The sequence below is a fragment of the Pongo abelii genome, chromosome 5, assembly GCF_028885655.2.
Source record: "Pongo abelii isolate AG06213 chromosome 5, NHGRI_mPonAbe1-v2.0_pri, whole genome shotgun sequence".
Lineage (NCBI taxonomy): Eukaryota > Metazoa > Chordata > Mammalia > Primates > Hominidae > Pongo > Pongo abelii.
Window position 1 is genome coordinate 140,339,007 of NC_071990.2, and position 22,041 is coordinate 140,361,047.

The 22,041-nt window shown below is 41.5% G+C and overlaps 1 protein-coding gene across 5 annotated transcripts in view; it reads left to right on the top strand.

Annotated features, from left to right (window-relative positions):
• The first annotated feature begins 1,498 nt into the window (after positions 1-1,498).
• ECT2L (epithelial cell transforming 2 like) overlaps positions 1,499-22,041 on the top strand; it is a 105,125-nt gene continuing 84,582 nt past the window's right edge. For all 5 annotated transcript variants that reach the window (XM_063725009.1, XM_063725012.1, XM_063725013.1 and 2 more), the window contains exons 1-3: positions 1,499-1,841; positions 13,623-18,535; positions 19,701-19,813. In XM_063725009.1, coding sequence (XP_063581079.1) covers positions 18,470-18,535; positions 19,701-19,813 — 179 coding nt within the window. In that variant the 5' untranslated portion in view covers positions 1,499-1,841; positions 13,623-18,469. The remainder of the gene's footprint in view (positions 1,842-13,622; positions 18,536-19,700; positions 19,814-22,041) is intronic.

A 22,041-nucleotide genomic window follows, 5' to 3' on the forward strand; every position in this document is an offset into this window, starting at 1 on the left:
GGTGTTTTCAAGGATTTAAGCTTCATCCATGTTATTGCATGTACTTCATTTCTTGTTTTAGCTGAATCATACGCCATGGTATGGATAGAACACATTTTGCTTATTTATAACTCAGTTACCTTTGTGTTGCAGAAGATGCTCATGCTTCTGTCTCCTTGTTTCCAGGCCACAGAAATAAGCACCTAATTGGGGGAGAGGAGGAGAGGGACTTATTGAATATTTTTCAAATCTTGATTTTAATAATTTTTGGCTTTCTGAATTCAAAGTATTTTGATCAGTTAATTGGTCTTTTTAATACCCCTTTTAAAAATTACAGCATCACGGAGGAAACTTCATTTGGGTTGTGAGAATGGGGATTTAAGGGGAAAAAGTAGTACTCTAGGGTCTGACAGGTCGAAAGGACACTTTATCATGTGACATGTTTTTCTTGGATTGGTCCTGAGATAGAGTAAAGCAAAAATCTGGTTCCTGTGGGTTGTGACACAGCAGTGGATTGACCTTGTTTATTCACTTGGTTCATTCGCCCTTTGTGTCACAGGGCCCTAGATGGGTCCCAGGTAGCGAAATATTAGCTTATCTAATTTGTATCCTTTCACACTCCTTAAACACATGTTCAAGGAAACAGGAAAAAATGCAGTGCCTGGATTAGAATAAAATTTAAAGCCTGGTTTGGTGACAGGCACCAGTACTTTTAGCCACTCTGGAGGCTGAGGCGGGAGGATTGCTTGAGCCCAGGAGTTCTAGGCTATAGTGTACAATGATGATTTTACTGGCATATAGATGAAAAAGAAAAAGATCTTTGAAATAAAAATAAAAAGATAGTGCACAATGACCAGGCCTGTGAATAGCCACTGCACTCCAGCCTAGGCAGCATAGCAAGATCCCATCTCTCATAAGAAACTTTACTAGAATGAAACTTGTGGTTTATTACATAGATGTTGCTTATTCATTGTAGAAAAAATTGAATTACAGATGATTTTTAAAACTACCAGAGCAAACCATTTAACCTATTTGTGGACATACTCCCAGATTTCTTAAACACGTTGCAAAAGAAATAGATCGTACCATTCTGGTGGTTTTCTAAGCTGCTTTTTGTAAGTAATGTATTGTGAGCATCTTTTCGTGGCCATAAGTATTACATACAAAAGAAAAAAACAGGCTTCACAATAAATACTTCAAATGCTTTTTGGTTTTTTGGTTTTGTTTTTGCAATTTTGTTTTTGTACCTCCTGTATAATGCTGAAATTGGTAATTCTGCAGTAAAAACATTTTCTGAGGATCTGCTGAAGATGAACATGACAAAAAATAAACTCCACTTTCCTCATCACACAGCGTTAATTAACATCTCTGGCTTTGTTTGAGATCAAGCAAACGTTGGCTTCAGTGTCCAAGTCTCTTCTTGGGGTCCCACGGCCTTGGGTCTGGCACCTCTGCTGGGCACCTCGCAGGGCTTCCGAGACGTGCCGCGACCCACGGGACCCCACGGAAGCTTTCTCCCACCGCAAGCTGCCTGGAAGCAGGGAAAGGAGCCGGGACCCGAGGCCTAGCTGGCCTCGCGCTGCGGCTGCGGAGAGGAGGGCGGTGGCTCGCACCGCGCGGGCGGCTTTGCTCACTGCAGCTGGGGAGATCCAGGTTGGCCATCGGAGCGCGGCGGCGGGAGGGGCTGCAGGCCTGTGGGGCGGGGTGGTGGCTCCGTGTTGTTGGATCCCTATGGAGATGACCCTGTCCCTGCCCCACCCCTCTCCGGAGCTGCGGCCCGAGTTGGCGCAGTCGCTTTTCACCGCGCGGTTCCAAGAGGAGACAGCCGCCACTGTACCGGGCCTCGTGGCCACTTCCTAGAGGTAAAGCCCGTGGTTTCTGAGCCGCTAGTCTTTTTCTTGGGGCCGCCCGGGGCACATCGCCTGGGCCCCTTAGTTTCCCAGTGCAGCCGCCCAGGAAGACCCTAAGCAGCGCTGAGGGGCGCGGGCCCTCCCTCCGCGACCCTGGAGTCCCTTAGCAGCTCTGAAATTAACCAAGATTCTCAGGAGGCTCTGGGGAGAAACAAAATCTACGCGTAGGGTAGGGTTTGCATCGAGCCATGGCAAGTAAACTCTTACCTCCTCCAGAGAACCGATTTGGGATCGAAGTAAAGTTCTTGAGCACTTTGGAAAACGCTGATTTTCATAGGTTCACACCAACTACCTTCTTCCTTCTGACAGTTCTCGCCCTCTTTCCTCCTATGGGGTCCAAAAATGTAGGGAGTAGGGTGGGGGCTGGGTTGGGGGAATGAAGGAGAAATACAAAAAATCTACTGTGAATACAGGTCGTGGTTATAAGGATAGCTCTAAGAGTAAATATGCTAAGATTTGATGAACAGGACAAATAAAACAGTGGTACTTTAAAATATCGATTTAAAAATACCGATGCTGTGCTTATTGATAAACTTTGCATATGTATCAGAACACAATATCCTGACATCATCGGTATTAAAGTTCACTGCAACCCATGCAATTGTATCCAAGCCTGTTAAAGTCTGTTCTGCAGGAACTGACGTTTGTGCTCCATAGAAACCTCAAAAATCATGCTCTAAAAACAATATTTCAGTGGGAGGAAGAAGGGTTAAGGACTTGGAAGTTCTATAGCAACAGTTGCATCTTGTTTGTTACAGCTTTAATTTTATAGCTTTAAACTTATAAATCAGTGAGCACATCCACCATTTGAAAATACCAGCACAAGTATGGTATTTTCTATCACCACCTGTACTATCAATAGCCCAGGTTTCCTCAAAACACGCCATTATTTTCATTATCCATTGCTTAGTGTGTACTTAATAAAAATTATATACTGGCATGTAGTTTTACATGCCCTAAATGTGGGACATTTAACTCAACTGGAATTGTCTTTCATTTCTGTTTTTTCACCAATCACACTTACTTTTCTTCTACTCCCCTTCTTTTGTGCAATCTTTAGAACAAGATACCTTTTGGAGGCATATTTAAGGAAGTAAATTTTTGATAAATAAAGGAATCATTGCACAATTTGCATGTGTGAATTGCAGAAGTACACGAATGTAGGTACATACCTCTGCCAAGGAGCAGTGTTTTAATTTCTAAGCCACTCTGTCTACTGTAGTGGAGAAGGACCAGACTAACTTGCATTTCTCCAGCTGTATAACAGATCACCTGTGGAAACACAGTTAATTGACATCATGGCTCTTCTGTGTGATCCCAGTGAGGATTTAGCTCTCTATATGGGCTGGCAATTGTTCAGCCATTTCATCTTTTAATCTGGCTTTGGTTGTTCCGAGAGGAAAAAAAAAACAAAACTTTTTTCTCTTTACTCTCACACACTCAGTACAGCCCTTCACCTCTTGTCACCAAAATGTATGGGAATTTCTTCCCACCAACAACCAATTCTCCAGTGGCCACCAACTCTTCGTCCTATAATTTAACCCAGTTCCGACACTGTGTACCTGGAGTTAGTGTCAGATCCCATAGGTTCAGGGCTCAGTCCTAAATGACTGCCCCCCACTTCAAATGCCAATCACAAGTCCCAGGTTGTGACTATATGTTGTTTATGATTAACCAACCATTACAAATCTGGGTTCCCACAAGCCCTTCCTCCGGTTTGATTAATTTGCTAGAGTGACTCACGGAATTCAAGGAAACACTTTACTTATGTTTGCCCTTTATTATAAAGGATATTACAAAGGACACAGATGAATAGCCAGATAGAAGAGATGCCCAGAGAGAGGTATGTGGGCAAGGGTGCGGAACTTCCATGCCTTCTCAGCCCCTCCACATGTTCAGCTATCCCAAAGATCCCTGAATCTTGTCCTTTGGGATTTTAATGCAGGATTCATTCATAGGCACAATTGATGACATCATTGGCCATTGGTGATCACTCAACTTGAGCCCTTCTCTCCCCCCCAGAGGTCAGAGGATGGAGCTGAAAGTTCCAGCTGCATAATCACATGGTTGGTTTCCCTGGTAACCAGCCGCCATCCTGAAGCTATCTAGGGGTCCACCAAGATTCACTTCATCTGAACAAAAGATGCTCCTATCACCCAGGAAATTCCACAGGATTTCGGAGCTCTTTGTCAGGAACTGGGGTCAAAAACCAAATATTAGAACAAAAGATCCTCCTAGCATCCCTGTCTATGAGACTTTTAGGAGCTCTATGTCAGGAACCAGGGACAAAGACCTATATATATATTTCTTATTATTCTACCATATCACAGGTTGTCACACAACAGACCCCATCCTTCTTTTGACTAAGCATAGAAATGCCAATGTCAACTTCCGAGTTCCTCATCAATATACCAGTTGTAAAGGATAGTCAGCCATGACATAGAAATGTATTTCCAAATACATCCGTAGCAGTTGTTAAAGCAAACTAAATATGGCCTGAGATGAACTCTACTTTTACATTTGAATCCTTGTGGATGAATTGCAACCTAATTTAACAGGTAGACAAGAATGAAAACCTAACTTAGGAGTATGTGCCTGTAACAATTGCTGAGTCTTGGCCAATCCCAGGAGCCATACTTCAACCACTCATACACTGCTGAGTGTTCAAACTGTGTTCAAATAAGGCAAATGCTGAGCTGTAACCAATCCAGCTGTTTCTGTACCTAATTTCTGATTTCTGTACATCACTTCACTTTTTTGTGTATAAATTTGTTCTGACTATAAGGCACCCCGGGAGTCTCTCTGAATCTGCTGTGATTCTGGGAGCTGCCTGATTCACGAATCGCCCATTGCTCAATTAAACTCCTTTAAATTTAATCCGGCTGAAGTTTTTCTTTTAATACCATTTTATATCCAATTCAAGTTAAACTTACACTTTAGGAAAAATCTAGTATAAGTTTGAAACTTGATAGCCGATTACTACCTGTGTAACCTTGGATGATTTTCTGATTTTCTTTTCTTTTTTTTTTTTGAGTCAGGGTCTCACTGTATTGCCCAGGCTGGAGTGCAGTGGCACAATCTTGGACCTTGGTTCACTGTAACCTCCGCCTCCTGGGCTCAAGCAGTCCTCCCATTCCAGCCTCCCAACTAGCTAAGACTACAGGCGAATGCCACCACACCTGACTAATTTTTGTAGAGATGGGGCTTTGCCATATTGGCCAGGCTGATCTGGAACTCCTGAGCTCAAACAATCCACCCACTTTGGCCTCCCAAAATGCCTGGATTACAAGTGTGAGCCACTGCATGCCGACTGGATGATTTTCTCTGCCGTGTTCTTCTCTTCTATAATCTAACTCCCAGGGTGATTCTGAGGATTCAATGAGCCAGTGTACGGGGGAAGAGATTTTCTAGTGCCGTGTTAGTCAGTGTAGACAGTCAAACAAAAATTAAGATGTTAAATACAACATTTATTACACGTCCCCCTCCCCATTTTGATCTTGTCACTTAGCATGTTTGTTGGATCCAGTTGCAAATGAGGAGAGACACAGATTGGGGTCTTCTATTTTATTCCTTTCTTGCAACAGACTTTAGAAGCATTTAGGCCCCTGCTTTACAGAGCGAGGTAACAAAGGGGCCTCCAGTTTGCATCACCCACGCTGGAGTTCCAATTCGAAGTAAAAAGCTGGACTGTGAGATGGCAGCCACAGTGTTTTTTCCAGTAGAGACATGCCACTTTGTAGAAGAACAAGATCATTCTTAAATGATCAAGGAAAAACTTCATGGCACAGTATTTTAGCTTCTGTAGAAAAGACACACAGAAAGGATGAAAAATGGTTGAGAGTTTGGTTTTATACACTAAGGTTTTGAGCCTCTCTTGGTATATAGAAGATACTGGTGACTGCTGTATTGTAACCAGAATGCACAATAAGTATTCTTGCCCCAGAATGAATTCTTATCTCAAATGAATCCCTTAAAATGCTTCCATTTTTTCTAATTTGCTGATGTCATGAAAGAATAATCTGTCAAATCTACATTTAATTCTAAGCTTATTTTACCATATGACTCATTTAACATAATGATGGAAATTGCTAGTAAGAAGATCACAGAGTTGATAAATTGTCACAGTTGTGACACAGTTGTCAAATCCTAATAGTGAAGGAATTTATTTTTTCTTACTAATAACTTGCTTTTTTAGCCCCTGAATTTGGAAAATTGGCAGATGCATGTCTCTGTTTGTGCTGCTATAATAAAATACCTGAGACTGGGTAATTTATAAAGAATAGGAATGTATTTCTTACAGTTCTGGAGGTTGGTGAATCCAAGGTCAAGGTGCTGACAGGTCTGGTTGGTTGGTGAGGGCTGCTCTCTGCTTCCAAGACAATGCCTTGTTGTTGCATTCTCCGCAGGGGAGGAATGCTCTGCCCTCACATGGCAGAAGGTGGAAGGGCAAGTGAGGTGAATGCTGTGTGATGCCTTATAAGGGTCTGAATTCCAGTTCACAAGGGAAGGAGCCCTCATGACCTATCTCTTAAAGGCCCAACCTCTTACTATCATTACGTTGGCCATTAAGGTTCAAAACCTGATATTTGGAGGTGACACATTCAAACCATAGCAATTATGGTTTAAACTGCAATTATAGAACAATTATCCATTTACTCATTCAGCAAATACTTGCCAAATACCTATCCTGTGGCAGACACTATTGTGGGAGGAAGCTTCCAAAATGGCTCCCAATGACCTCAGCTTCCTGGTCCATATGCCTTAGGTGAATCTCCGCCCCTTAGATGTGGGTAGACGCCTATAATGCAGGAGTTGACAAACTTTTTCAGTAAAGTCCCAGATAATAAATATTTTTTGCTTTCTGAGCCATATGGTCTTTCTCCCAATTACTTAATTTTGTTGTAGCCAAAAAATCAACCACAGAGGCCAGGTGCGGTGGCTCACACCTGTAATCCCAGCACTTTGGGAGGCTGAAGAGGGCAGATTGCCTGAGGTCAGGAGTTCGAGACCAGTCTGGCCAACATGGTGAAACCCCATCTCTACTGAAAATACAAAAAACATTAGCCAGGCATGGTGGTATGCACTTGTAATCCCAGCTACTCGGGAGGCTGAGGCAAGGGAATTGCTTGAACCAAGGAGGTAGAGGTTGCAGTGAGCCAAGATCATGCCACTGCACTCCAGCCTGGGTGACAGAGCGAGACTCTGTCTCAAAAAAGAAAAAAGAAAAAAATTCTCCAGTAAGTAGATGAAGAAAAATACTGAGTAAATATGGAAACAATAGGAAAACAAGAGACTCATAAATGAAATTTATTGAAGAAAAGCAACCACAGATAATACATAAATGAGATTGTCTGTATCCCAATTACACTTTATAAAATCTGGTGGTGAGCCAGATGTGGCCTGCTGACTGTGTTTGCTAAACCCCGGTTCTGATGAATCAAAAAGTGATGGCGTGTCACTTGTCACTTCTGAGGTTACGCCACGCAAGGGCTCCGGCTTCCATCTTGCCTGCCTGCTCTTGCTCTCTTGCTCACTCACTTGGGTGGAAGTGAGTTGCCATTTTGTGAGCTAAACTATAGAGAGGCCCACATGGGAGGGGAGCCTGTGGCCAACAACCAGCGAAGAACTGAGTCTCTCATTCCAACAGTTTAAGAGGAACTGTATCCCACCAACAATCACTTATGTGAGCTTGGAAGTTAATTCTTCCCCAGTCCAGCTGTGGCATCCTCAGCTGACACTTGGATGGTGAGAGACCCTAAGCTGGGGGACCCAGCTAAGCTATGTCTACACTTGTCACTCATAGAACTGTGAGATAATGTGTTTGTTATTTTAAGCCACTGAGTTTTGGGACAATTTGTTACACAGCATTAAATAAACAGTACAATAACCCCATTAGATAATCAATACACACTATGATAGTCTCCATATAACAATGAACAAAGGAAAATGCTGGATATTATTTTCCCCTTTTGGAGATTAATTGTGAACATTAAGCGTATTAAAACATCCAAAACATCCTACAAAAAAGAAATAAGTTTAATATCTCAATCATTTAATTACAGATCCTGTTTTCTGGGGAAATACTCATTAATATCTTATGGAACTACTATTTGGAGGAAAGTAAAAGGCTAGAATATGAAAAGAAATTATTCCATTAAAGAAGTAGTAATTGCCAGGCTGCCATTTCTCCCTAGGTTGAATAGTCAACAAAATTAATATCTTCACATAATCAAAATAATATGAGGCAGGCAGTGCACGGTGGCTCATGCCTGTAATCCCAGCACTTTGGGAGGCCGAGGTGGGCGGATCACTTGAGGCTGGGAGTTCGAGACAGCCTGGCCAACATGGTGAAACCCCATCTCTACTGAAAATACGAAAATTAGCCAGTCATGGTGGTGTGCACCTGTAATCCCAGCTACTCAGGAAGCTGAGGCAGGAAAATCGCTTGAACCCAGAAGGCGGACATTGCAGTGAGCCGAGATTGCACCACTGCGCTCCAACCTGGGCGACACAGAGAGACTCTGTCTCAAAAAAAGAAAAATAATAATAATGATAATAACCCTGAGCCAGAAGCAGCTGGTCATGCCTGTAGCCCCAGCTATCTGGGAGGCTGAGGCCAGAGAATCATTTGAGGCAGAAGTTTGAGGCTGCAGTAACCATGATTGTGCCAAAGCACTCCAGTTTGAACAGCACAGTGAAATCCCAACTCTAAAAAAACAAAAGGAAAGGGAAAAAGAAAATAATCCTGTTCAAATTTGTACATATATGCATGTACACACACACACACACACACACACACAGACAATATACTATACTATGCTCACATATTTAAGCCCACCAGCAAAGACAGTGACTATTCTTTCTGTAATGTTCAGCTCATTATATAACTCAGTAATCCCTTAACACAGAGTATAATAACAATTTTGAGAACTTGCTAAATAAAAATCCCATATGTTGGCTCTTGGAGGGATTTCACATAACAACAGCTGGGCATCTTATGAAACTAAGAATTTGTTTTCATTTAGTGTTGATTCAGAAGGAGGTATTTAATTTCCCACATTGCCAAGAGGTTTTTATCTGAACAACACATTATTATGATATAGTTTGCCAAGACACATTACTGTCTTGCCTTACACATGAGGAAACTGAGGCCCAAATACTAAATCACTTGTAAAGCCTCAATTTTGGGGAGTCAGAGCAGAGATCCAAATCTGGTGCTCACTATGCCATGCTGCTCGTCTATAACATTTCTAAAATTGTTCCTAATACGATACATGCCTTTCTAATATATTCATTGAAAAAATGTGCTTCTTCTCTTGAAGTGTAATAAGAGCAAAGGTACTGCAAATGTCTGTCTTATTCTAGAATTATTCTGACTCTTTAATAAAGTTTCTTCAGCTACACCAAGCCACGTTGTACTCTCTCTTCTTGGAATTTATAGCAACAGAGGGTTGCTTAGAAACTTAGATGTTTGTGATGCTTGAATCTCAGCTAGAAAATCACTGACAAGTGGTTGTCCACCTTGAGTTTTACCAACTCCAGTAATGGACATAATCTCTGGAGACAGCGAGAGCTGTGGAGTGATTTTTTCCCCACTTAGATTGAGCCAAAATCTTCCTCTCTGACATCATCCGCTGTTCCTAATTTTGTCTTCTGGGGATTCACAGACCATGTGTAATTGATTTTATATATATGAAAAAACTTTAGATAGTTGATGTGTGTGTATATAGTGTGAGAAAGGGGTCCAATTTCTTTTCTTTTATAAAACAGATAATCCGTTTTCTATAAATGAGACAATCCACCCTTCCCCTTCTCATTTGTCATCTAACAAGTGTCCCTGTATACCTAGGTCTATTTTGGAGTTTCTCTTCTGTTCTACAGGTTTTGTTGTCTGTCCCCAAACTAATACCTTTATCATTTTATTACTACAGCTTTATAGTAAGTCTTGGTATCTAGAAACACAGCTCCCTTCCTTGTTTATCAAGACTACTGGTTTTGGCCCTTTAAAGTTCCATAAATATTTTAGAATCAGCTTTGAAGTTTTACACACACACACACACACACACACACAATATTTCTTGGAATTTGTTACTGAGATTGCGTTGAATCTGTAGATCAAGTTGAGGGAGTTAATCTCTTCACTCTACTGAGTCCCCTGATCCATGAATAAGACATATCTCTCCATTTATTTAGGACTTTAAAAGTATTTTTCAATAAAGTTTTATAATTTTCTTCATAAAGTTGGCACTCTAATTTTTTCCAGGTACTTAGTAGTACTGATGTTATTGTAAATATCATTTTATAAACTTCTTGATTGAAATACAGGACATAGAAAAACATGCAGATCATGAGTGTAACGTTCAATGAATCATAGCATGCAGGGAAGTCTAGGGCTCCCTCTCTACGTCAGCATCAGCATGCAGAATAACCTCTTGTGTCCCCCTCCCAATCGTTACCCTCTCTTTCCTCCCCAAAGGTAAACCTTATCTTGACGTCTAACACTACAAGGTAGAACTTTGGTAAATGAACCCGTGCCACATGTATTATTTTATTCACAGCTTCCTCTGTGTAATGTGTTGTGTGATTCATCCTTACTGTTTTGTGTAGCAGCAGGCTGTTCATTTCATTGACGTTAGTATTCTATTGCGTGAATGCATTACAGTAGATTTATCCACTGGACTATTGGTGGATGCTTGGGTTGTCTCCAGTTTAGAGCTATCCAGTGCAGCTGTGCATTTTCTTGGTGATATATTTTAGTCCACATGTATATTTTTTCCAGTTGGGTCAAGTTTGGCATTATTCTAGAAATAACGCCAAATAGTTTTTCAAAGTACATATACCAATTTGCACTTTCACCAGCTGTGTGAGAGCTCTGGATGCTCACCAACACATGGCTTTGTCAGTCTGTTCTGGATAACAAACCATTCCAAAGTTTAGTAACTTGAAATAGGAAACGTGTTATTTTTCACAATTCTATGGGTTGGCTGGCCTCAGCTGGGCAGTTCTTCTGCTTTGTGTGTTGGGGGCTGGGGTGATTCATGTGGTTGCACCTGGGAGCTTAGTTGCAACTGAAATATCCAAGATGACTTCATTTGCACATCTGGTGCTTTGACGGGGGTGGCTGAAACAGCTGGGGGCTGGCTCAAGCTCTCTCCATATGGTCTCTTGTCATCCAGTATCCCAGCCCAGGCTTATTTACATGGCAGCTGGATTCCAAGAGTGCAAAAATAGAAGGTGCAAGTCTTCTTAAGGTCCATGCCCAGAAGTCACACATCATCACTTCCACAACATCCATTGGTTAAAACAAGCCAGTGGTAGTGCAGATTGATTCAAGGAGAGGGAGAAGAATAGACTCCACCTCTTGATGGAGAACTGGTATGTGGGTACAGGGATGGGAGCAATTGTTCCTGGCCATGTGCACAGACAATATACTGTGTTCCTCCCTCTGGCCACAATTCATAGTTGCAGCACACAGAATACATTTATTTCATACCAAGACACCACCAAAGTGTCTTCCAATTATGGTATGAGGCTTGAAGCCAAGTCTCTTGTGATTTCCATCAGGTCCAGTTGCAAATGAGGCTCCTTGTTCATAACTCCTCTCAATCTGGAGACCTGTGAGCTCAAAAGACACGTTATCTGTTTCCCCAGACACCCAGCTTAAAATGGTAGCTCAGAGACTTTTTATTTCAAAATTTCTTGATCCTTCTTATTTCAAGCTGGCCATGCTTTCATGAGATCAAGTCTCTTGACAATTTTGTAGGCTTTGTATGTGTGTAATTGTAATTTATTCTATTAGACAAAAGCTATATCCACAAGTCTCTTTGAGACAGGTCCTTCTCTGCTTTGGGCTATGGATTGGGGTGCTATTGGACAAAGACTTTAAGATTCTTTAAACTCTTTTACAGTTGACCCTTGACCAATGTGGGAGTTAGGGGCACAGATCCCCTGTGTGGCTGAAAATTCACGCTTTTTTTTTTTTTTTTGAGATGGAGTCACGCTGTGTCCCCCAGGCTGGAGTGCAGTGGTGAAATCTCAACTCACTGCCACCTCCGCCTCCCAGGTTCAAGTGATTCTCCTGTCTCGGTCTCTCGAGTAGCTAGGATTGCAGGTGTCCACCACCACGCCCAGCTAATTTTTATATTTTTAGTAGAGACGGGGTTTTGGCATGTTGGCCAAGCTGGTCTCAAACTCCTGACCTCAGGTGATCCGCCCACCTCGGCCTCCCAAAGTGCTGGGATTACAGTCATGAGCCACCGCACCTGGCCACGTGTAACTTTTGACCTCCCCAAAACTTAACTACTGATAGCCTATTGTTGACTGGAAGCCTTAATGATAACACAGCCGATTAACATATAATATGTGTTATGTGTATTATATACTGTATTCTCTCAAGAAAGTAAACTAGAGAAAAGAAAATGTTATTAAGAAAATCATAAGGAAGAGAAAATATATTCACTGTTCATTAAGTGGAAGTGGATCACAACAAAAGTCTTTATCAACATCTTCATGTTGAGTAGGCTGAAGAGGAAGAGAAAGAGGAAGGGTTGGTCTTGCCGTCCTAGGGTAATTTTTTTTTTTTTTTTTTTACTCCACTAATGGTTGTATTTTTTTGTAGAGACAGGGTTTTGCCATGTTGCCCAAGCTTGTCTCAAACACCTGAGCTCAAGCAATTCACCTGTCTGAGCTTCCCAAAGTGCTAGGATTACAGGCATGAGCCACTGCACCCGGCCTAGATATTCTTTATCACTAAAATTTGCCCCAAAACTAAACAGACCTTTTAGGTTAATTCATATCTCTCACCTTGGACAGCTAAAGGAGCCAATCAACACTTTCTACATCCTACTCAGAATTTCTTTAGCTAGGTCTATAAATTCATTGACACATTTTCTATCCTCCACATTAGTGCAGGTAACAGTGTCACTAACTTTCCACTGCTACATAATGCCGGTCATCTTCTCACTAGCCTTTCTCTAGACTCCACTACACCGTCTCCTCCACACCCTTTTAATTTCCACTTGCTTCCCAGTCCCAACGCCAGTATCACAGGTTTTCAGTTAAATTATGGCAATAACCTACTTCCAGGTACCAATTTTTTTTTGTTATTGCTGGATAACAAACCATCCCAAAATTTAATGGCTTTAAACAATAATCATTTATTATTTCTCATGGTTCTGAGGGTGAGCTGGGTCCAACTGGGCAGTTGTTCTACCCCATGTGTTACTGACTGGAGTCATCCTATCCCACTGTTCTGCAGTGCCACCCTTGTCATAGGTAGAGTGTCCATATGTATGTGGGTCTGTGTCTGAATAATTGCTGTGTTCCATTGGTTTATTTGTTTATTCATGTGCCAATATCTCATGCTGTTATTTACACTAGCTTTATAATAAGTAAGTCCTGATATCAAGTAGAGTAAGTCCAAACACTTTGTTCTTTTTAAAGTTGTCTTTGCTAGTCTTGACCCTTTGCATTTTCATACACATTTTATAATCAGTTTATCAAACACACACACAGCCATGCACACACACACACACACACCCCCACACTTGCTGGGTTTTCATGAGACTGTATTGAGTAATAGATTAATTTAAAAGAATCAATATCTTCACAGATGTATACTCTTCTTTAGGTCTTTAAAATTTTATCTGGATAAAATTTTTAGTATTCTATGTGGAATACTTGTCCCACCTTGATTTATACTGGATTTTGTTTTTGTTTTTGTTTTGGAGACAGGGTCTCATTCGATTGCCCAGGCTGGAGTGCAGGGACAAGATAACAGCTCAGTGCAACTTCAACCTCCAGTACTCAAGTGATCCTCCTTCCTCAGCCTCCAGAGTAGGTGGGACTACAGGCATGCACCACCATTCCTGGCTAATTTTCTTTAAAAAATTTTGTAGACACATGGTCTTGCTATGTTGCACAGGCTAGTCTCAAACTCTCAGACTCAAGTAATCCTCCTGCCTCTGCCCATATTGGATTTTTAAATGCTGTTATAAATGATATATTGTTGCTTATTAAATGTTAGTATACAGAAAAACAATTGATTTCTGTACGTAAGCCTAGTGTGCAGCAAACTTGCCAAGCTTGTGTATTAAATCTGTCAATTTATCTGTAGATTCTTTAATATTTTTCTACATACGATTATGTTAATAATACATAATGACGATTTAATTTTTTCCTTTCTCTTTTTTTTTTTTTTTGAGACAGTGTCTCACCTCGTCACTCAGGCTGGAGTTCAGTGGCGCAATCTCGACTCGCTGCAACCTCCGCCTCCCCAATTCAAGCAATTCTCTTGCCTCAGCCTCCCGAGTAGCTGGGACTACAGGCATGCACCACCATGCCCAGCTACTTTTTCTATTTTTATACAGATGGAGTTTTGCTATGTTGGCCAGGCTGGTCTTAAACTCCTGGCCTCAAGTGATCCACCTGCTTTGGCCTCCCAAAATGTTGGGATTACAGGCGTGAGCCACCGCACCTGGCCTATTTTTTCCTTTTAAATTATTATACATTTTATTTTATTGGTTTATCACATTGGAAAGACCCTCCAGAACAATGTTTAACAAAGATAGTAGTAGTGAACGGAGAGAAAGTTTTATCATTTTACCATTGGTGTCATGTCTGCTATAGGTTATTGTATTTGCCCTTATTCAGATTAGGAAATTCCCTTCTAGTCCTGGTTTGCTGAGATCTTTTTGTCATGAACGGATATTGAGGTTTATCAAAAACACTTGTTGGGCCAGCTGCGGGGCTCATACCTGTAATCCCAGCACTTTGGGAGGCCGAGGCACAGTGGTGCATGCTGAGGTCCAGCTGAGGCGGAGGTGGGAGGCTTGCATGAGTCCGGGAGGTTGAGGCTGCAATGAGCTAAGATCAAGCCACTGCACTCCAGCCTGGGCAACAGAGCAAGACCCTCTCTAAACAAACAAAAAGAAAACTTTTTGTATATACTGAGATTATCATATAATTTTCTTTTTTTGTTGTTCATAATGAGAAGTACATTGATTTTGTAATGTCAAAGAAAATTTACATAAATCAAACTTGCTGGTGATATATGATCTTTTTTATATATTACTGAGTTTGGTGTTCTCATATTTGGTAGGATTTATGCATCTATATTTATGGTAATATGCTTGTAATATTTCTTTCTTGTAAAGTCCTTGGGTTTTGGTGTTAAGATTATATAAAGGTTATACCAACTTCATAAAAGAACTTGGGAATCATTCCCACTTTTTCTATTCTCTGGAAGATTTTGTGTAAGTGTAGTGTTATTTCTTCCTTGAACATTTAGTAGATACAGAAACCGGTTCCAGGAGTAGGATGTTGCCATAACAACAGCAACACATTCTATATTATGTGGCATTACCATCCAGTCTGACAGCATGAAATTGTTGTGGAAGACCTGAAAAGATGGCAATCCATGTGATGCAGTGGGAAAAAGTTGTAAAACTATAGCCTGGAATAGATTAAAGGGCATATTATATACCTAATGAGCTTGTACTTTATGCAAAGAGGTAGAAAATGAATGTTATTAGAATGAGTTTATTACTACAGGCCACGTTTGCCAAAGTATTAGAAGAAATAGAGGAGCTCAGAAAATATTTGGCTGGTTTGTAAGCAGGAATATAAAAGAATTCAGAGAGAGTCTCAAAACTCAGGGATTTGCACAGTTGGAAGGAATAACTGACTCACATCTTCAACTAGTAAAGAAAAAACTGAGAAGGCCTTTGAGCAATAAATGATGCTGAAAACTATGCCTATTGGCAAGGACCAGTCAAAAGTATGGTTGCCACACCATTGTTAGGATCTCTGAATGGAACAAGGTGGTACCCAGCAAATACTTTGAGTTGGAAAAACATCTCAGGGAAGAAAGACGTAGGGTTTGGCTTTTTCTAAGGAAGCCTGATACGCTCAAAATATCTGCAGTTAACTTCAGAGAGAGAAAAAAAAATGTCTCTAAACAATTGTGGCACATAGCACTGCTTAGAATCAAGTATATAATTTGGGATATATTTTGAGAAGTTGACATTGTCAAGGGAATCACTGGCATGGTCTAAAAGAGAATGTGATTGTTGGAGACAAAATGATCACTGCACCCCAGCCTTCTGAAACTGCATTTCAGGATCGCTGTGAATCCTTTTATATGTCATCCTTCTTTAAGAATGGGACTATCTATTGCAGTTATCCTTTCCTTGTTCTACCATGATATATATTGTTTACAGAGGCAAGGACCAGATAACTTACCTTTTTAGTTCAAAGGTATTTGGATCAAAGGGAGCTATGCCTGTATCTATAGAGAGACGCTTGTGAATCGTTCTTAGCTCATGAGCTCTGTGCTAAAAATATTGATGAGATGAAACTTTGGGGTTGTTTTCCTTAAAAATGTGTGAGTGAGTGTGTTCTGCATATGGGAAAGGAAAGGAACTGACCCAAAGGGTAAACTATGATAGGTTGTATTACTATGCATGCTGTCATCTAATCCTCTCCCCTTGAGTGTGGCATGGACCTGGTGACTTGCTTTTACCCAGCAGTATATAGCGAAGGTGTTGGGATGTCCCTTCTGAGGTTAGGTTACGAAGAGACTGTGGCTTCCCTCTGGTGTGCCCTCTCTTGCCTTCTCATTTGCTCACTGTGATGGAAGCCTGCTGCCATGGGAGCCGCCCTATGGAGAGAACCATGTAGCAAGGAAGGCAAGGGACGCCTCCAGCCAACAGCTGGTGAGCACTGCAGTCTTCAGTCCAGCAGAGCATGAGGAATGGAATCCTGCCAACAACCACATGAATGAGCTGCAGGGCCTTCAGTGAGACTGCGGTCCCTGCAAACACCTTGACTGTAGCCTTATAAGAGCTTTGACACAGAGGTACTGGTTATGAACTGAAATGTATCCCCTTACCCCACAAATTATATGTTGAAGCCTTCACCCCCATTATTATTGTATTTGCAGATAGTGCCTATAAGGAATAAAGGTTAAACAAGGTCATGGGGCTTTAATCTGAGAGGACTGGTGTCCTTATGAGAAGAGACCAGGTGCAGCTCGCATCTGTAATCCCAGTGTTTAGGGAAGCTGAGATGGGAAGAACCCTTGAGCCCAAAAGTTTAAAAGTTACAGCAAGCTATGATTTTTATTTTATTTATTTATTTTTTGAGATGGACTCTCGCTGTCAGTGATGGATGTCAGTGATGGAGTGCAGTGGCGTGATCATGGCTCACTGCAACCACTGCCTCTCAGTTCAAGCGATTCTCCTGCCTCAGCCTCCCAAGTAGCTGGGATTAGCTGGGATTAGCTGGGATTACAGGTGTGTGCCACTATGCGTGGCTAATTTTTGTATTTTTAGTAGAGATGGGGTTTCATCATGTTGGCCAGGCTGGTCTCAAACTCCTGGCCTCAAGTGATCCACCCACCTCAGCCTCCCAAAGTGCTGGGATTACAGGCATGAACCACCGCACTCGGCTCAGTGAGATATGATTGCAGCACTGCACTCCAGTCTGAACAATAGAAGCAAGACACTGTCTCAAAAGAAGGAAAAGGAGAAGCAGAAACACCAGAGATCTCTGTTTCTGCATGCACATGGCAGAAAGTCCACGTGAGGACACAGTGAGAAGACAGCTGCCTACAAGCCAGGAAGAAGAGCCTCCTCAAACCAATGCTACTGACATCTTAATCTTGGAATTATAGCCCCTAGAACTGTGAGAAAAGAAATTTCTGTTGTGCAGGTCACCCGGTCTGTGGTAGTTTGTTATGGCAGCCCTGTTAGACTAAGACAGTACCCCCCTAAACTGTGCCTCGATTCTTGAACCACAGAAGCTTTGAAATAAGTGTTTGTTGTTTTAAGCTGAAAAATGTTGGAGTAATTTGCTTTGCAGCAATAAATAATACATTAGCCTATTTTGTTTTTCTTTATATTCTCTTTGACCTCTGCCCTGAAAATGGGCAAGTGGAATGTCATCTTCTAGTACTTCAAATTCTTACTTTCAGACAGACGCAGTGGCTCATGCCTGTAATCCCAGCACTTTGAGAGGCCGAGGCGGGCAGATCACCTGGGAGGCGGAGGTTGTAGTGAGCAGAGATCGCTCCACTGCACTCCAGCCTGGACAACAGAGCGAGACTCCATCTCAAAAAAACAAAATAACAAATTCTTATTTTCTAGGTAAAGAAAAAGTCAACCTCCTTGGCTGATGAATCATGTCAGTTTCTAAGTAGCATTTCCTGAAACCTTTTTAATGCTTCCCATTTTCCCAGCAAAGTAAAAAACAACTTTTGTTTAAATTCAGATTTAGGTGAAAGTAGGTAAGAATAGAATAATTGCAATGATTTGAAGTTAATGGGATTTTTGTGTATATTTGTATGGCTTATCATATACACAGATGAATTGTATATATACACGTACACACATGAATTATAATTCTATCTATATGTTATATGTGAATTTCTATAATTATATAATTCCTATAAGGACATTAACATATTGGATATTTCTAGGTGATCTTAATTGCGCACCTATTGAAATAAACCTGTAGTTTCTAGAAGTGGAAGAAAATTTGCTGAGACATCAGCTGGGGATTCTTCCTGGAGAACTCCAGAAATGGAGAGCTTCCACACAAGATTTAGTGCATGGACACCTTTTAGCAACAAGTCATTAAATAGACAGGTAAGTTACATACTTAAAAACAGAACAAGTTTAATTCGTAAGGTTAATTTTCCTGTGATATATTGGGTCTCATGTTGCCATATTTTTAAAGAAAAACTCTCTAAAGAATTTAGCTTTTCAGTTTAAACAAAAATAAACTTAGCTTTGTCCCAAAGACAGTCTCTTCTCACCCCAGTCCTCATCTTCTACCTTAAGGGAGGCTCCAGATGGCCTCCCTTTCCACTCAGTACCTCCAGGAACAAAATAGAGACCTCCAGGACACACAGTTGCTGTAGACAGGGGAGGAGATGAGAAGGTGCTTTTGGTGGTGGGGGCTGGGAGTGTTCACGCATGTGTTCCCGTGTATTTCTGTAATCCTCTCTTCCCTCCTGTGCCAACTGGATGGTTCCATGTGGCCTGGGGATGCCTCTCCTATTTTAAGGTAATTCAGGAAGTCGTCATTTAATGGCCTATGGTGGCTCTGGCAGTAGAGAAGGCAAACTGAGTGCTCAGAGCTCTCATGGGTGCTCTTGTGAGTTCAGCCTCATTCACCAGGGAAGGAGACTAGACCAGGCTGGGAGTAAAGCCTGACCTATGATAATAACAGTGAGTTTGTTATCTCTATCTGAGCAAAGCTGGATCGAAACCCAGGTTTGGGGGATTCTGGTCCTTAATGTATGTCTTCCCTAGAGACACGTCTCTGTTGGCTATTTAGCGATACTTACTTTCATTTTGGTGGGTGCTATAAAGATCCAGGGTTGTGAGTTAGTGAAGTTATACCTACCTCAAATGGTCCTGTTTTCACAATTAAATGAGTGTAGCCCGTATATGTTTTCAAAAGGAAATGTGTGGATTCTGTTTCCCTAGGCCACGTTAGCCTAGGTAGAAACAAGATCCAGGAATCATTACCTCTTTGTTTTCCAGAGGCCCTTCTTGGGCCTGCCAGTCTTTCCCATCAACCCACCCATCAACCCACCCAACAAGCCTGGGCCTGTCAGTATCCCTGGGTAAAAAGTTTAACCTGAAAGGACAGACCTTTCTCTCTATATGTGAAAGCGCTCTGTGAACTGTAATGCACTCTGCAAATATTAGCTGTGAGGTTGCTGGTAGATTGTCTAAAGATTGCTTAGCAATTAAAAACAATGAACTGTACAGCAAATGTCACTTCCTCCCCTCCCCCTTATAGCTCTTTCAGGAAAGAGTGGCTCTTATAAGTCATTGGTTTGACCTCTGGACTAACAAGCAACGTCAAGAATTCTTATTCACGATTTTTTTAAGATGCAGTAAATCACAATTAAGGTAAATGTAGCCTAATGATGTAATTAACATTGATTCTTAAAGAAAACCATATATAAATGTTTATATAACCTTTAAGAGATTTTTTGTTCCTAGGGAGAAAAAAAAAACAAGGTAATTGATATTTTAAGGTTTATAAACAGACTTTTCCAGTGCCTGCTTTTGCCTTGAGGCTGAAGTGAAGCCATGGGGAGGATTTAACGCTTTCATACTATGGTGGGACTGTTTCATGTTGGCAAAACCACAATGGCGCCAGTCAGTGAATTTTTAACGTTCTCTTAGCATATTAAATTTTCCTTGGAACCATCAGACAGACAATACATTGCAAATGGATGTCTGGGACATAGGTAGGCATAATTATTAAATGAATGGATGGATCTACAAAACATATGACAAGTGACAGTGGTTGAAACATTTAGGAATATGGGCAAGACTTATACAGCCCTAGTCAAGGATTGCCAAGAGGGTTCTCTTTCTCTTTCTTCCCCTTCCCTCATGTTATGTCTGTAATTTACTTTAAAACACTCCGCACAGACGGTGTGACATCTGTGAGTTGAAGTTATGCCCAGGGTCAGCTCCTGTTCTGGTCAGGAATGAATACCCTAGGGGTCATTAGTCAGCTCTAGATTGGAAGGTCATAATACCTGAGTTATCAGATACTAATTAGCATAGCAAATATCAGACATTATTCTCAAAACAACCTGTGGCTTTTTAACCAGCCATATGAATGTTAGAAATGGATTCTCTTTTGTGAAATTCAAGATATGTGTGGACTGACCGAAATATTCTAGAGAGCCCTCCAGCTTGCCTGGGTATGGTTGAAGAATCCAGCCAGGCTGGTAGCAGGTACGTGGCAGGATGGTTTTCCAGCCCTCAATGCCAAATAAAAGCCCTTATGTTAGTCTGGAGGATTTCTGGTAGCCCGAGGCCAACAATGAGGGTAAAAATAATAGAATACTATTTCTGAAACATTGTCCTTTCGAATGAATCTTTTACCCAGAGGAGAGAGAGCTGGGACTTCATCAGGCCTACAGAGGAGACTGTGTGAAGTTGTTTGGGCTTATTTACTAATGTTTGTTTAGAAAAACTCTAGGTATGGCATCATTTGATGTTAGGTACTTTCACTAGAACTTGGTGGTGAGGTTGCAGGAGAGGGTAACCTTCGGATGTCTTAGATACCCAGCAAAAATATCTGAGAGTTGTGCATGATCAAATTGGCATATTTTAGGTGGAGTACTTGCTTCTTGTTCTTTCTTACACGTTTTCCTGCCAGTCTCTTTTGATCAGCCATTTTTTCTTTCCTCCTCACCTGTCAGCTACACCTGCATCTGTGGGTGCAAAGCAGATTGTTAACGGACTCTCCCCATGGAGTCACTGGAAGGAGACAGGCATCTTCCTGGCTCTGTTGAAAGAGGCTGCAAAGACAGGGCACAGATAAACAGGCCCTTCAGTCAATGTTGAAAAATCAGGGGGAAGAGACATTTTATGATAGTCATTGGCTATGTTTCCTTTTACTCCAACTTTGCAGCTTTCAAGATAAGAAAATAACGGACCAGACCTCACGTTTATAACCACTTTGTGCATCATGTTCTAGGCTCACGTATCATAAACCGGCAATTTTAGTTGTGACCACTGGAGGTCATTAGAGATCTTGTGGTATATTTTGAAGCAGCTTAACTTAGGCCTGACTTTTTGTCACTGGAAATTGCATCCTTTGTTCGGTAACTGAATTCTTTTTTCTGTGAGACAAAAATATAAAACTAACCTGTTCAGTGAAAGTACTTTGTTTTTGTTTGTTTGTTTTTGGATAGCAGCAGCATTTCCAAAGAGCAGACTGTATTTCGTAGTTCCATGAAAGTTAGTATAAATTTCCTTTAAACATCTTTTTTTTTTTTTTTTTTTGAGATGGAGTCTTGCTCTGTCGCCCAGGCTGGAGTGCAGTGGCGCGATCTTGGCTCACTGCAAGCTCCGTCCCCGGGGTTCACGCCATTCTCCTGCCTCAGCCTCCCGAGTAGCTGGGACTACAGGTGCCCGCCACCACACCCAGCTACTTTTTTTGTGTTTTTAGTAAAGACGGGGTTCCACCGTGTTAGCCAGGATGGTCTCGATTTTAGTAAAGACGGGGTTCCACCGTGTTAGCCAGGATGGTCTCGATCTCCTGACCTCATGATCTGCCTGCCTCGGCCTCCCAAAGTGCTGGGATTACAGGCATGAGCCACCGCGCCGGGCCT